The 17385-nt window shown below is 34.7% G+C and overlaps 1 protein-coding gene and 1 long non-coding RNA gene across 4 annotated transcripts; one reads left to right on the top strand and one right to left on the bottom strand.

The window, feature by feature from the left end:
• Position 1: 1 nt before the first annotated feature.
• Positions 2–16392, bottom strand: LOC132907667 (GTP cyclohydrolase 1). 3 transcript variants are annotated; one of them, XM_060960974.1, is made up of 6 exons: positions 12490–12972; positions 11269–11559; positions 7454–7663; positions 4704–4869; positions 2675–2791; positions 2–1718 (listed from the first exon to the last, which is right to left on the bottom strand). In XM_060960974.1, exons 2-6 carry the CDS (start codon positions 11453–11455, stop codon positions 1589–1591), a joined length of 810 nt encoding a protein of 269 aa, XP_060816957.1. In that variant the 5' UTR covers positions 11456–11559; positions 12490–12972; the 3' UTR covers positions 2–1588. The 3 variants fall into 3 exon arrangements, with proteins under 3 accessions (XP_060816957.1, XP_060816958.1, XP_060816959.1); XM_060960975.1 differs by having other exon boundaries at positions 11269–11514; XM_060960976.1 differs by lacking the exons at positions 11269–11559; positions 12490–12972 and adding an exon at positions 16248–16392.
• LOC132907672 (uncharacterized) lies at positions 13285–13953 on the top strand. The gene is made up of 2 exons (XR_009658238.1): positions 13285–13420; positions 13567–13953. It is a non-coding gene; the product is annotated as an uncharacterized LOC132907672 (long non-coding RNA).
• Positions 16393–17385: the final 993 nt, after the last annotated feature.

Below are 17385 nucleotides of genomic sequence, written 5' to 3'. Positions count from 1 at the left end.
ATTGAAAGTATAAATATAACTTTATATAACATTGTCAGAAAAATATTATAAATATTAAACATCCATTCTCATAAATAACATTAAGATATTTTCCATTATTCAATATAAGATAGAATTGGAGGACATACCAAAGGTTGCGTGATATCGTATCGAACCTTAAACATCATCGACACATCGCAATCCAATTCCAATGATTTAAATACGAAGTTAGTTTGATTACTTAAAGCAATTAATTCGATAAAACGAAACTATTTCAAACGACGACACAAGTGAATGTGTCAAAACATTTCGAAGTTGTGCATTAATAATAATCATACATAATTCATTGAAAAAATTTCGCAATTTTTTCTATCGATTCTTTTAGATTCTTAAACGTTTTTCGGCACACATTGTATGGCTGAAAACTTGTGTGCCGAAACCCACTGCTTTCTTTTACGAAATTTTTTTACATTATTAATAAAGATTACAGAGATATAAATGTCAATTGAGTATTAAAATTCATTAAGTAACGAGTAGTTGCACTTCTTTGATAAGAGACTCAAAAATAGTAGAAGGAATCACAATGACAGAATGTAAAGACAGTACGAAACTTTTTAAAACGTTTCGTGTTGTAAGACGTATGGCTGTTAACGTTTTACAAGCTGGAAACGAAAACGAAATCGGAAGAATTTATTATTTGTCCGCCGTGAGCACTTGCTTTCAAGATATAATAGGGCTTATCTATGTTTCTCGATCAGCATGCTGTATCACGATGCGAACATTTTTTTACACAGAATCGCTAGTATAGAATCTAAAATACGTATTGTCACGAGTCACGAGGCCATTGGTTGAAAGTGTCCTGGCAATCGTTCAGTTCATGCCAATCGAGAAGCCTCGATTTCGGTGTTTCTTAAGTTCATTTTCATATTTGACGCAGTTGTTTTACCGAAGGACGCCGAATCGAATGTTATTCGCACATTTCCTGAATACATCAATAACATTACAAAAATATTTGCAAAGTATAACATTAATCGAACGGATAATTACAGCTGATCCAGCAGCATGGTAATGTTATTAATATGTTTTTAGTGAAGTTTCGGGTTTCCTTAAGGAAAATATCACACGCTTTCTCAAGCATATGCGTTGTCGTTTTGCGAAACGATCTGTAAGTTCCTTTTTTCTTTCACGTACTAGAAATGTTACCAGCAGTTTGTAGAACTTACGTAAAGTTCCGGTATGTAACTACCATATTGTCTCTGTGTCATTCGATCAGCAGTTTAAGAACGCCTTGTTCAAAGACGTCTTAGACAACATCGTCCAATCTGTTATTAGTCGTTCTGTTACGATAACTATGGTCGACAGTTAATCCTGTTAAATTTTTATAACGTTGGCGCATACAAAATAATGTTTTCCTTAAAAAAGTAAAAGGAATGTTACAAAGAAGCTTGCCGTCAAATCAACAATTGTCTTTTCTTTTTTGGACGACTTTTGTAGTGAGGTAGCAGCATGATAAAAACGTTTGAACAAGAATCGTATCGGGGCCATTCTAGACTGGTCCCTTGGCCAATAACGAAAAATATATATGCTTCAACGGTCCGATGAAGGAAGTTTATTTGTTGTGAATCAAATTAAGGAATTCCTCGCGAGTCTTTGGATCGTCCCGGAACACGCCGAGCATCGTTGACGTAACCGTCTTGCTGTTTATTTTCTGCACTCCTCTCATTACCATGCACATGTGCCTGTAACGTAAACAAAGTATTTTTAAGTTATTCACGAATGCTGCTATATATTGAATAATTACTCATATCTCACCGTTAAAATTGATAGTAATTAATTCATTATGTATATATTAAACGGAGTTTGAGATTTAACTACAATCTACGTTAACAAGGATACTGTTATCTAATGGGCAAGAAATAAAATAAATACTATAATCAAGATACGTTACGTTGTACATTTTAAACACAATCTACGTTCGTTCTAATGTACATGATACTTAATCTCGGAGTTGCGAAAAAGGTATTGGTACTGAAACCGATTGTTAATCTTTTTATTAGTTTCCTCACTTTTGTAAGCTCTCAAGGCGACGCTTAATATTTAATCGACACAGTTTTTTAATTACCAATTATTGAAGCACCATCGCGCTCTTTTTTCCTTCCACTGAACCTGTTTTTCCTCTTTTATTGCACGCAAGTTAGATAATTTGTTCGCAATTTATGATTACGTTGATTGTGTATAACATAAATTATGATATTTGAATTATTGAACATTCAGTATATATAATTTAGATGTCCACTAATGATTGCAACTCCTTATTTGATATTATAGATACATCCTGTTCACAAGAATCTTAATTGATTTGTTCGCAGCTAGTACACGATCGAATCGTTACGTGAACGATTTATACATAATTATTAAACGTCTTTATGTATACGTTCTTAAGTCTGGAATGAAGCGTTTTCTATTGAGTGATAGCACCTTGTTAGTACAAGGTCGTATTCCTATATACGATTAATCCTTGCGAAAACTATTGCTCAAGATCCGAGCGTATTGGAATGAAACCGAAGGAAATATAAAAATATAAAGAAAATATCTTGCCAAGCTACGTCTATCATATTTCTTTGCCTTGTACAATTATAAGTTTATTATAAGAATAGTAGATGAATTTTTTTCGTTAAATTAAAAAAATACGTACACTCCTTCGACGACCACAGCCACTCCCGCTGGTTGCACCGCTTTCGTTACAGCTAATGCAATTTGTTTGGTAAGACGTTCTTGAACCTGAAGACGTCGACTGAACACCTCTACGATTCTGTAAGACATCAGACAGGAAACAGAGATGAATATAGTATAGAAATGATTTGGGTATTAAAAACGGAAAAAGAAAGAATAAAAATATAAAGAAGACGACTTTACATAGAACGTAATATGGAATAAACGATAGATAGCGAAAAATGAAAGTTCTTGCTACGACCCTGGCTCGAATGTCTGAAAATCCACTAGTTGCTTACCGTTTGAAGGCTAATGTTAAGTTCATAACATTTAACAGGTAAGTGGACACCGGTCGATTAAGTTTAGCAATGCGTGAAAGTGGTCGGCGTGCCAACGATTGGCGATTCTTTTCTTCTCGCTTTAATATTCCTCTAATCAAGGCCGATAACTATTGCCGGCTATTACTGCCGATGCAATTTGTTATCGCGAAATTGTGAAATACAACATCACAGTATTGCTTATTATTTTAATTAAGTTTTATCTATAAACATTTTAACGAATCTTTTTCCACCATGATTATGACAACGTAAAAATATCGAGTTAAATTCGATAATGAAACTGTTTATACTGAATAAGATAATTTGTATTATTCTTCTTAGTTATTTCAATGACCTGCGAGAATCCATCCAAGAGCGAATCCGTTTAATCACGTTTAAGTGAGAACAGTGGAGTATCTCATAAGGGCTTGAAGTTATTGAAAAACTCAGGACCTTTCCCTCCTTTTATTTTATAGGGTTTGTTGCGTGCTATGATTGCTGTGAAAAACCCGCGGAATTCCCGTGCAGGCCCCCAAAGGTCGCCCCGTACTCTCAAGTGCCAGTAACGTAGAGGTGATCAGTTGTAGAAGAATTTTTACAAATCATATTGATCTGACCATTCTTGCAAACTCAAATGAATAAACAACCGATTCGTGTGTTCCTCCCACGTCGACAACCCTCGTATGAGGGACTATGAGAACCTCATCTCGAATAGTTTAGATTTAGTGTACATCAATACCTCCGCGTTATCGGACTATCATTTGAGGGAAAAATCCTGAGTCTCTGCTTACTGACAAACAGCTACTAATGATGAGGTAAGTGCTTTATGGCTTCATAAGCCATTATTGATGCTAGGAAAATCGGAATTTCTTAGACATATAAACATAAATGTGTACAGGCATATAGATGTATGAAGATATAAACGTTAGAAAAAGAATAAAAATATAAATTCTGAATATAGTACGAGCATAAGGAGAAATGCTGACTTGGTATCTAAAATTTTATATATGATAAAACGTGCAAGATAGCTATGCGTGACAAAAAACAAAGAAAGACCCGAAGCGGTATTCTTGTGTCTACGTTGTCTTGATGTATCATACGTAATGTACAACGTAAACGTGTAGGGAATGCCGAGATGGATATCGATTAATATATTAAAAAATATATGGTTCTATTTAAAAAAGTGGAGTTGAGCTTAAAATCTGCCCTGTAAAAAAATGATTTGCGCCATAATATATCATCCTTCGAATCGATCGACTTTTGTTAAAACAGTTTTTTAATAACTTCAACCTCTTATGAGATATTCCACTGTCTTCACTTAAACGAAACAGATTGTAGAATACAGCATGTAATAATTCCTATATCAAGTTAATTATGTTGCAACTATGATTAAGTTCGTTAATCTCTGTAGGAGGCTCGCTTTAATTACGTCAAAACTAGATCAGTACGTATCGGTTAATATCGTTAATAAAACGTCGCGCAATGATGACAGTTCAATTAACGCGATCTAATTGATCGCTGGTACAAATAATCTAGCACCAATTAATCTCCATTTCCACGAGACAAGATATTAGCTGTCTTAATCTGACGAACGATTCAGCTGCTCTCACGGGATTCAATTGCACCGACACGATGTCTCGTGTTAATTCAATTTACGATAAACGTTGCCTTCTAATAAAGAAAATTCCTCGTTACCTGGCCAATTTGCTCAGCCCAAGGATCTTCTTGCATGGTAGGTAGCCGATCGAGACTTTTCCGTAGAATGGTACCAAGTGATGCTCGCACATAGAGAACATCTCGATATCCTTCACTACAACCATCTCGTCGTGATCTTCATCGTATATTGCGTCATTTATAACGTCTGGAATAAATATGTAAATATTATAAAAAGATCACAGGAAAAAAAAACATGATAAATATATATTCTGTAGCACTTGGGTTAAGTAATTACAACATTATTTTACGATTAAGCAGAAGAATTATAACATTATATAATTGAATATTAAAATAACCTGTTGATTGCAAAGGTGTAAATCCTTTAAAAACAGTTGACCAGTGATAAGTTTCGTGAAACTGGACGATAATACTACGACGAATGACGTTTTTGTGTTTAGTTTCAAAAACCAAATAAAAGGATAGCTTTGATAACACGCGATTGATTGATAACGCAATGGATTGCAAACCTGTTCTTTCGTGACTTATTGCATTGATTTATCCTCCCGCAGTCTTCGTATGTATGTAAATAAAAAAAGCAGAAAGTAGAAAGGTATTGCTTGAAAAAGATCTTGTATACATATTTATAGACGCTGTTTCGTTTACTAAGATCGCGCAATCGTTACAAAATTTTAATGACTCCCTTGGCGCAAAAAAACAACCAACCTTGTACAAAGGTGGGAAAATGGTTGTCGTTTAAATTGTTCTGCGAAAGAACATCTTGCACGTGGGTTAAGGTCCTCGCGATCCTAGCTGTGATTTACTCGATATTGACCTACTTACTACGACATTCATACTAGTGATGGTGTATAGGTATGAATCGGTGGTTGGTAGGTGTCCGTGGAAAATGGAGGGTGCTCTCCACGGTTTCCACGGCAACCTTAACAAGAAACACCTTCACAATGACCGGCAATGATGAAACGAATTCGCGTCCCGGTTAACCAAGTGTATTTTTCCATACGTAATAAGATGCTCCTGTCCGTTGTAAATAAATGATCCCTCGAAACCTTTTAACGTGACGAAACAATGATATATAAATTCCAAACGCTTTGACGGTGGAAATTCATTTCAACGAGCTTTTACGTGCACACTTCCATTTCTATACTAGACTAAACTCGAGCAATTTCCTCTCTTCTATACGAACTACCTTTGAAGGAGATGCTGAAAGCGTACAGTTTAATTTTTCCACTTGGTGATCTGACGCGATCAATCTTCGACCGAGATTAATGTTATCGTCCAAAAGAACAATGTAGAATAATATTAACTAAATGGAGCATCATCGATCTAATAGTTTTTATATATTTTTTTATTGGTAACCTTTACGTTACTGTGACAACAGTTGAAACATCGAAAAAGGTATGCAAAAGGGAAAGTGCAATCGCAAACATATGGCACAGAAACGTCAGACCACAGGCTATATCGATTTTGACATTGTATTTGTAGAACAGTGTGTTATATGCAATATCTTTTGCGTAGTATAATCTAGAATTAACTATCGCGTTAATTATCGTTAATTAAAGGTATCAAAACAGGTAGTAGCACTTAAACATGATTTTGACCCGATTGTTATTCACGATTCTACAAGAATAAATTAACAAAGAACAGAGGATTGATGGTTTCATGGAATGTATACTATAGATATACCACTGTATGTCCTGGTGCATTATCGATAAGAATGAAAGGTAAAGGGAACTTGTTATAGGGGAACGATTCCGTAGGAGTTGGTGGTGGGTGACTAAAAGAGAGCGTGGGTTGAGCTTTCGTAGGAAAGTGCTCTGGACTCGTTTCAAATTCACTGGGGCGAATAGAACTGCCGTTAACCAGGCTTATCTCGAGGGCAGTTGCACTCTAGGTGGATGGAGAGTTAAGTCGAAATGAATTAAAGGGACACCACCACCTGTAGCTACTGTTTCACCTACATCAACGTTGTGCTAGATCGTACTATTTATCGAGATCCATTTCATACAAGCGAAAGTAAAATATCAAACGGGTTACATAGCGTATCAATTAAATCAATTCGATGGATTCTCAATATGATTGACAAATTGTTTCTTAATTAAGATTCTAATATAAATTATAAATTATATGCGTATATCCGAACACAATATTATGTCGAGGAAATAAATTGAAATTTAGATATCGAATTAAAGCGGTATATCAGGGCATCCTTAATGGCCATGTCGGTTTTACTTTATTTAGCTATTCGTGGAATAATAATTACCGGGGAACAGTAGCATTTCTACGCGGTACACGACAAATGGAAGAGAAAGATGAAAGGTATTCTCTTCGAGTCGCTGTACGTTCCTGAGACCCATTTATATCATGAGCTTTACGCCTTCTTTTTTTCGTATCGTACTTAAGACTTCCTCTCTTTTCCCCTGTGACGGATCTCGAGTAACTTGAAGGGGGGAAGAAAGAAATGGACGGCACTTTCCTCGAGTGGGTATATTCATGGTTTTATCTGTTCTATCGACCCTATACCTTAAGAGAATCATGATTAAATGCCCGTATTATTTCCAGTTAAATAAAAGATCTTTTATGATTAGAAAATCGGGCGATTTCTTTTCTGATTTATAGCAAATCACGTTACATTATATTCTATCTTATTTTTGGTTCCCATTGTACGATATCTTTTTATTCTTAATTATTTAACTATTTTCGTTCAACTTATTTCTTTATACATCTGTTATACAAGGTAATAAAAACGTGATAGGTAATGATAAGTGACTTACCATCGATGCTTTGATCGTAACCTTTGGTGAAAAACAGCATGGCTTTCGCAGCACGTTCCGGAGTCTTTAAAAGACCCGGTCGATCAGGATCCTCGCCAAGTGAGCTCAAAAGTAGCTTGTAACTCCGTGACATTTCCGGAAGTAGAGCCTCGCGCGTGGGTGGCCTATGGTCTAGCTCCAAATCGTGATGAAAGGTACATTTTTCATGTCCTGGTAAAGCAAACACTTTGAAGTATCTCTATCAATTGTTCATCATACTTTTCTATATTTATTAAATTCACTGAACTCTATTTAAATTTAAATTTATCTCGCATATATGTAAACGTCAATGTTTACTAGATCCTGTTCTTGGCGATTGTGAAACCCGATTTCATTTTTTTAAACATCATCGTTATCGTTGGCAATGACCCGCGCTGACGGAAGACTCACGATTCGATAGGTTTGCTTGCGTGTAATAACGAAAAACAAATTTGTTGTCTTCCTATGAGAAGCACATATTCGATATTGATAAGATGTACGAGTACGTATTTGCTATTTGTAATACATGCTACGATATCTGCCAGCAAACACCTGTTGGCAAATTTTGACGAACAAAGATTTTCGTGATGCGTCCTTTGTCTCTTGATACTCTTTGCAAAGTATAGAAGAAGGTGCACAATAAGATTTCTAGACAAAGACACGATCGATCGGAAAACAAAGTTGAATCACAAGTTTCACGGGTATAACTTTAATAAAAGTAGATGTCTAACAAAGTGACACGGTTTTAATTGACAAGTCGAACAAATCAAAGGAACAACATAAAAGGAATTAATAACGTAATAATGAAACGTAACGTAAGGCAACCTTACTTATAATCCGTGCTTATTACTTTGGACCAGTTCTATTTTTCTTATTCCTCGCTTCCTTTAATGGGTACGAACGATTGTATATTCATAAACGTTAAATATTTCCATTCACGATTAGCATAACGCTTTAATTCACATTCGCAAATGTGAATCGATCGATGGATCGATCGTTCGGCGAGGGTCCCACGCTACTCTTCGAACGATGCCTGTAATATTCCAAAGTGTTCTGATCCACGACGAAGTTTGTCGTTAACGGTCGTCTTGCATGCATTGCCGAACTTATTGCATAACGATTAACGATGGCGTTACATCAACCAGAAGGCGAGATTTCTATCGATAGCCATAATTTATCACTTGTATAACGCTTCATTCGCGAGCAATCTAGAACGTATTAAATTAAAGAGAATCAGTTCTCGGGACTTCTCTCGGCATAGATTTGTTCTTGCAAGCGCGGTAGATAGAATCTAACACTGGAATTGACGCATTCAAGATGGAAAACTAAGTTAAACCATGCTCTTGCTAATGAACGGTATCGCGTAATTCAATCGAGTAACGGCACTGCTCCAATACGCTGTATCAATATGCACGCATATTGTACGCATTCCTGGAAATTGGTAGCCAGGTTCAACTTTATTATACGTACGTGATATAGTTACGTTAGTTATTTTGAAACGCATGAATTTTCTTTTATAAAAGACTAAATGTCGATTTGATAACTATACGCTGAATTACGAAGGCAGACTGAAAAGTTTCCAGAATGACAATGACAGTAAGACAAATAAAGCAAATCTGAGCGCGGATGTCGTAAACTCCTCCTATAAATAGACGAATGTTAATGTTTCCAAATTAGGTAAATTGGGTTAATTATTAACGCTTTGGTTCTATTTGATTTGATCAAAATTTTTCGTAATCTTAAGATCTTCTACTGAGAAAGGAAATTAAAGAAGGTTTAACAAGAAAGAGATATTATTACGAAACATAGCACACGTTGCTCTGCACTGTACAGCAGAGGTGGCCAACTTCATTATATAATTCATATCGACTATTTTTCTTAAAAATGTGTTCGCGATTTACCTACTAAAATCTTCACATTTAACACATTCAAACATGTGTCTTGTGTACTAATAAATGACAATAAATGACAAAGAGAAAGGAGGTATTAAACCAACATGGTATTATATTTATATTAACATATATTAACAAGTCGACCGGCCGATCGTGGTCCACTTGTTGGCCATTCCTGTTCTACAGCACGTACGACACTTCGTTATCATGTAAATATTGATTTTTTCAATATTTACAATTATATGGAAAGATTGCACGTGCAAAAACCCACTGATTCTTCGTAATCTATTTTAGTGAGCAAAGATATTATATTTGGAAGATATGGAAGAAGCTATGTACGCAGAAAAGCAAATACACGAAAGCAACGATTGAAAGATCATCGACGCACGTTTTATTCAAAACGATGAAATCATTCTCGTTTTTAAAGTTGCAAATTCGTGGCGAGTGAAAGTGTACGAAATTTTGTCAACCTTTTTCACCGAAAAGTAAAGGATACTCTCTGTTCTTTCAGAAAGTTGATAGTCGCGTTACGAGGGATCGTACATTTGTAACATTACAGTTATGGGTTACGTTCCATCATAACTGTACCCCAACAGTTCCCAGGGTCTTTTATCATTTTACGATCAGCAGGTTGCAATTGACCTGGAAACGGGAACTATGACCACAGTGCTCTCCAAATCTTTGTCACGGACCACGGCTTGATCAATGACGGCAACGTTGTCCGAAATAAAATTAAAAGTCGGTGAGATGACCGAATTTAGACTAAGAACAATGGAGAGTGGAGAATAAAACGAGCATTAAGTGTATGAATGTTTTATCGCGGTCCTTAATACGCAAATGATACCGTAACGTAATTCCCCCTTTTTCTTCCTTCTTCTTTTTACGGGAAGTGCAACAGGCTACGGTTACTTATGTTCGTGCAATCGATTAGGCACACATTTAACGGCAGAAGATTCCGTCGTTTTGAGAAAATTGAAATAATTGTTCTTCGAATTTGCAGATAAAATGCATAACAGAGTTAATAACGATCAATGTTACAGAAAAATTTAATGGCGCGTTACTGCAATTTACGGAGCGTAGATAATATCAAAACCTGAATGGAAATTGTTCAATTATCACAAATGTTCAAGTCAACAAATTAGCTGCCAGTTGTTGTAACAAGTATATCTAATAGCTCGATAGAAAAAGAAGCATTCTAATAATTCGCGAGTATTTCGACGTATCAATTTCCTCTCCTCAAATTTTCCACTCAAAAACGTCTGATCCGGGAAAGTTGTAAAGTCTCGTATCTGGGACCTTCTGCATAATCAACATGATGAATCAAATTTAATGAATCAGGTGTTACAGATTCTTGCTACTAAAGCAATGTTACACAATAACAGGTTTTATTGACAATAAAGTAGAACTCTTATAAATCACAAAACCTGCACGACATAAAAATGTATCTAATGTCGAAAAAGAGAAATCTATAGCCCATCGATTAACTATAATGCAAGTAAACTACAATGCAAGGTGGCCCTGGAGAACAGAAGAAACGATTTTGTGTATCTATGTAATTTATACAACTTTCAAACGATACATCCATATTACCACACTTGAATTATTTATCGTATGAACATTCCCATTCCATCTATTACGCAAAATACCAGCACGAGAACTGCCTTTCAGCTAATAGATTTCGCTATGTAATAATGTAACACTTAATATCGTATATATATTATCATATTATTTAACTCGAAAATTTGTAAATTCAAATGAACTTGGTAATCGACTAATCACGAACGACGGTAACATTTGTAACATTCCACCTGTTCGTTACCTGTTATTAATCTCGGAAATTTCCTGTGACGCGAACGTGGCAAAATCCCTAATCAGAGGACTACGAATCATACGTGGAAACGATACCTGGTGTGGTGGAAGTTCGTGGAGTTCTGGGCGTCCCTGGTACATCCAAATTGCTCTCCTCGACGCTCTCCGACCAGGAAACAGTTCTTATTGGTCCCGGCTTTTTTATCTTCATTTTGTGGTCTTCCTCGTCGTCGTATATGCTTAGGTCCTTGATTTTCGCGCATTGATTGGAAATCCCGTTCATGACTGCGTCTTCCGATCCTGTTCGCCACTTGAACTATAGTAGCAATAGTAACACAGCCTCTTCTCAATCCGACAGATGATCAATCAATGAGGAACACAAACGCTCTATCAAAATTGGTTGAAGACGTTTTGCAAACGGACGGCACACGGCAAGGAGAAAGTAAACGTAATAAACGATAGAGAATCGAAGCGATTGACGCTAAACATGCCGAGTTTATAATAGTAACTGTATTATTAAGTTATTTATTAATACATATACACCGCCGCAATAGTGGTTTATATTCGTCGAATCGTGGTAAAAAGAGAATCTGTTCCATTTTTAATTCTGGAATGTTGATAATTAATAGTTCGTTAATTGAGTTCGTTAAAAGTTCTTGGAACTGACTTGGAAGAGCTTCTGATATTACGTATGTAGAATAAATAAATGTGTCAGGTATATATATTTATCTTATTCATATTCGTATCTCATTAAACGGGTAATTAATGCGACAGCGAATTAGTATTACTACTTTTTATTATAGGGAAACATTTGTCGATGAGAAAATATCGTTCTGTCGTTTGACAAGAGAATCCTTCTTTAAGAATTATGGAACCACGTAACAAATGACGCGCGATTTGCTCTTGATGCCTCTAGGTATTTGAATATGAATTTCGAAGCAATCTAAAACTTCTAAAATATCAAATATGATTTTATGTTTAAAATTGTTTATTCCCGATGATTTTTGAATCTTGTGTCTTGATAGAGTTCGAGTCTGTTTTAAATTTTCGTGACTCATATAAAATATCGAAGATAAAACACACTGTACAGATAAAATATAATATATATTAAGATGTATTAAGATTTATATAAGTACCGAGACTTTCAAGATTTATCAAGTTTCACAAAAGCTTTAAATATCAAATCATATTCAAAGCGATTCAAAGTGTTTCAGCACATCCTCTACCACGTGATTCACGAACAATACGCGTGTTATGTGTATAGTACTCGGCAAGTTTCAGCGAATCGGGTTCTACCATCAAACTGATGAAACTTACTCGCAGTCGGATTGACTCTGTCGGTTCACGTGCACCCCTTGGATGTTCGTCGAGCACCGGTACGAAAAAAGTGAAACGTCGTTAAAAACGTCCGACGTTGTTTTTTCAAGATTAAACGTTCGTACTCGTGTGAGAACAATCGCGAATATTATTATATTTTTTAAACAGAATGAACGAAAACGAAAGGGGAAATAAAGGAGTGAGACAGGTTTGAGACACGGGAGAAGACAGAAATAAGAAAATAAAAAAGAGAGTGGTCAACGAGTCCGAAAGGAAAGAGAAACGACCGCGAACTCGCTCGGTTAAGTGACGCAGTGTGACTGAACCGACGGAACTGTGGAGAGTACGAATGTTCCCTATGGTTCTTCCGTCTCTATCTCTTTCCCCCTCTGTCTTTGTTCCGCCCTAATCGCACCGTGTCTCCGTCTCTCTTTTTCCCTCTCGTTTTTTTTAACCTCTATTTTGTTTTATGTAAAAAACTGTAGTGACCGTAGCCGTTGAAGCGTGGTGTCACTACTCGACCCCCAAAAAGCAAATTCTCGCGACTGATGAGCAAAATCTCGCGTCACGTTCAGTATATATCGGGAGAATGCAAGTACTACACGGTGAGAGTGACATAGAAGTGAGGATACCTCCCTCCAGGCGAACGAGATCCTCCCGCTACAGCGTTCGAGAGGGAAATACCCAACTTTGCCCGGACTACACACTGCGAGATGTGCAGTGTCGAGTGACAAGTAGCGCCTCGCCATAGGAAAGTGTCGAGATATCCGTAACTTGCGATTGCGAGGTCGACATGGCACACGGTTATGCTTTTAGCGTGCAAAAATACCGTGAGAATTATTGTTTCTAGTTACATATAATTAAGATTTACAATGAAATATATTAGATGAAAATGATATGGAGCTGCAACGACACTAGTGAAATAGTAAAGGTAACCCTTCCCATTGTCAAGCATATAATTTTCCAAGATATTTTTGCAGAGATTAAGAACCTCGAGCCATTTTCAGCGTCATCAATATCAATTTGGAATTATATATTTCTTTCGAAAGTACGAATTCTAATCTTTAACAATTACAGGTCTACTTTTACTAATTATTGTTTGGGCAAAAGGGACTTAATACTACAGGAATATGAATTTATTAAATAATTTCCATTAATATGTATAGCTTCTTAACTTTAAAATAACCAGCTACTATAGTGAAGATAAAGTAGGTATATTTTCCGATCTTAATAAAAATCAACACTAATTTGCTTATATAATGTTCTTAGTTATTGCAAGATAAAAAAGAAAAGTAAAATCCATTGCCACAAGCATTTTGATTTTTCTATGATTTAATTTATGATTGCACGCTACATAGATATATATATATATATATATATATATTGTACTCATCTAATATCGAAGTAACCACAGATTAATTACAAGGAAAATTTATGATGGAGCAACAGGAAAGTACAGAAGGACTATCCTTTATGGGTTTTTAGAACGCGAGTCAGAATTTACGTCATTGTGATTTCCAAGAGATCGGTTCCTCGGCACTGATCTTTTTCCTTTTATTCGCAGGACTCCTTAAGACCGTGTAAACGTGTTTAATGCACATAGATCTTTCTTAGTACACGTTTTATGCGTACGTCAAACATCAATTTCGCGAGACCATACTAAATTTTGATTTTTATACATTCTATCTCCTCTACGTAAGCATCATGAAAGATGCACGACTCGAAGAAACTTATATATTTTTATTTCCTATTTATCAAGACATTCCTAAAACGCTACGGGAATATAGTGGAGTTATTATGAAAACACATGTATAATCGTCATTTTCAGATGCAAACGATGACCTTGAAAACAGCGACATAACAAGATCTCGATAGCCCTATAAGTACTGTTGGTAATTAATAGCGACAATGATAAAAGCGATGGTGGTCGCATGCAACTGGCCATTCCCTGTTTCAGTAATTAAGTTTCAACGTCGATGAGGTTATCATGATATTCCGGCTAGGCTATTAGTCTACAAGGAGACCTGAAGGTGGAATGAGTAAAGTTACTATACGTCTATTATAGTTTGCGATAATATATTAGAATCCGTTAACTGACTAGCAAGTTACATATGACTTATACTTACTTATTGCTTCCTATTCATTACTCGTTCTATTCTCCTACTATTTCTGTTAATTGTACGATACATTTACAGGACTTCCTTTCGAACTAAGCTTTTTTAAAATAAAGAAATATAACAAAAATAAATTATGATTAATAAGTTGATGAATTCAAGCTGGAATTCATCAACTTGTATTGTACCTATATATATATGTATCGAAAAGTATACTTTAAACGAGTCTTTGCACTTTGCATTACTGAATGAATAAAGCATAAATCTTTGTTTTATCTGAACGATCTACGCGAAAAAATAATGCGTTGGCTCATATTATTTTCTGTACCACGATGACGTATCTATCGAACTGTACAAAAGCGCGAAGTTACATTTCTCGTCCGTATTCATAGTTGCACTACTGAAACTCGTCTGATTGTGAGTTCAACTGACCTTCACTACTTGCAATCAATACAAAGCTGCTGTTGATACATCGCGAAGTATCTAACATCCCAAAAACCTTGCTGAATATGTTCAACGAAACGATAAAATTTCGCCTTTTTACAAAAGTCTACTTGAAATCCATGAAGAAGGAAAATACTCACGACGTTCCATTGTGCGGATTTTATTAACGTTCGTCTAACGACTTAACGAGCGTGAAGCTTTTTGCACCGGTTTAGCGGTTGCGTTATAAAGGGGGAAAAACTAAAGGAAAGGCGACGTGTAGAAAACTAAAGTGTATCGGTGAAGAATTCGAGGTCATTCTCATGTAACAACAACGGCGAATCAATGCCAGAGGAATGTACGATGATAGGCACGCGAAGAATGGATCTACCCCGAATCATTTAAGCATAGTCATAAAAGCGAGAGCTCTCTAGCAAAAATCACTGTTTCGTTATAATTTACTTCTGTATGTAATAGCAATAGATAGCAGATAATCAATGTAATATCTTTCTTTTAATAATTATTTTTATTATTTAAAAATCGATCTCAGGGATAGTAAGATTTCATTTCTACAAATGATAATTTTTAAATAAATAATAAACAGTAAGGACCTATATTTTGTGATATCGTGAACTAGAAACTCTATATCCAAGTTCTTTGCTCTATTCTAATACCGCATGCTTTACGCTAATACAAAGTATAGAGTATACAGATACTTGATATGATTATATAGTCTCATGTCGATATCGACAATATCGTTTTGTCGTTATTTAATATGATTGGCAAATATAAATCTATTGCAACATGACATCGAGCTGCATGCTGAAAAGAAATGCAATGAATATGAGAAGATATAATCCCTCATAGATGTTATGTACTCGTTCTAGTCTAATAATTGAGGAAGTCGCGATGAAATTAAAAAGTCATGAGAAATTCTAACTAACATATCTATATGTATATGTGTGCAATGACTATTAATTTATAGTTAATTTATAAAATGCTTGTAATTACAAGCATTTTATTTAATTTCTATTCCGTTTATAAGACTGATTCCATGTTCAATACATTTTTTATCATTAAAATATTAAACAAAAGAATAACTGAACTTAAAATGTTAATAAAATCTGTAACAGTAAATATAAGGTTTACTTTATATAAAGATATAAAGAGTTCAGTGAATTGGCAGAAATATAAAAATTACGATATTAACATGAGACTTACCGCTCTTTGCTATGCAATTCATTTTATCTCTAGGATGATCTTCGATGTATTTCTTCATGAAAATCGGGGATTACTTATGCAGGACTTATATTCTTTAAAAAATAAAAGAAAAATTAATGTTTTCTCTGTACAATTTCTATTATATATAATGTATTATATATTATATATATATATATATATATATATATATATATATATATATATCATCATATATATATATATATATATGATAACTGTACAATGACGTCTCAAGGAATGATGAGGAAAAACGCGACGGTTAAGACTGTAGTATGAATCGTTCACTAACAACTCTCTTTCCAACTACAGATTTATATATCTCTACTCAGATCGAAAAACCTTTGTCAAGCTGATTCCCCTTCCATCTCTTCCCACTTTGGTATTACAGCAGGAAATGCGAGCACTTCTTTTCGAAACTAAGAATAAAGTAAGTTGTAACAAAGATATTTTCACTATAATGCAAAGGCAAATTATCTCTTTTTAATTTTATAAAAATGAACAGTAATGAAATCGTAGATAGATGATATTAGAATTGTGAAAATCGTTTATAGCATAGTGTCGAGATAACACTCTAAATTATGATCATTAATAAAAATAGAAAATTAATTTAGTTTTTTTAGCGGTAAGTTATATAAATGAATGACATACATTCATTTGAATTTTATGGAAAATCAAAACAATAATTAAAATCTTGTGCAATACTGAATAAATACTTAACAGTACAGTTATATAAAGCAATTGCATCAAAATGTCATCTCCATTTAAAAAATGAAGTGACTGAATATGTCTATTGCAGACGATAAATAATTGTCTAAACAAAGTCAATTTTCATCATATAATGGTTTGGTTCAAATGTAAACGTAAATTTATTTGTAATGAAAAGCAGTTTTATTAAGAAGATAATACAAGTGATTAACATCTATTAAAGTATAAGAAATAAAATATAAAGCATTAACATTAACTCATTCATCAATTAGAAATATAAAGATTTATATGATGTGCGTTAATCGAGCACATATACATAGTTTCAGTAATCAATAAATATATTTTCTTTGTGTTATACTTTATATAATGATACATTTATAGAAAATGTAAATGGGTTATATATATATATATATAT

The sequence above is a fragment of the Bombus pascuorum genome, chromosome 6, assembly GCF_905332965.1.
Source record: "Bombus pascuorum chromosome 6, iyBomPasc1.1, whole genome shotgun sequence".
NCBI lineage: Eukaryota > Metazoa > Arthropoda > Insecta > Hymenoptera > Apidae > Bombus > Bombus pascuorum.
The sequence above is the reverse complement of the archived record's forward strand: the minus strand, read 5'-3'. Positions and strand labels throughout refer to the sequence as shown.

What these genes read in the sequence shown, in the direction of transcription:
- LOC132907667 (XM_060960974.1), bottom strand. Translation starts at nt 11,455, where the DNA reads ATGAACGGGATTTCCAATCAATGCGCGAAAATCAAGGACCTAAGCATA. An exon ending in ACGAACTTCCACCACACCAG is followed by an intron (nt 7,664 to 11,268) that starts GTATCGTTTCCA and finishes TTGCTTTACCAG; the next exon opens with GACATGAAAAATGTACCTTT. An exon ending in TTACGATCAAAGCATCGATG is followed by an intron (nt 4,870 to 7,453) that starts GTAAGTCACTTA and finishes TATTTATTCCAG; the next exon opens with ACGTTATAAATGACGCAATA.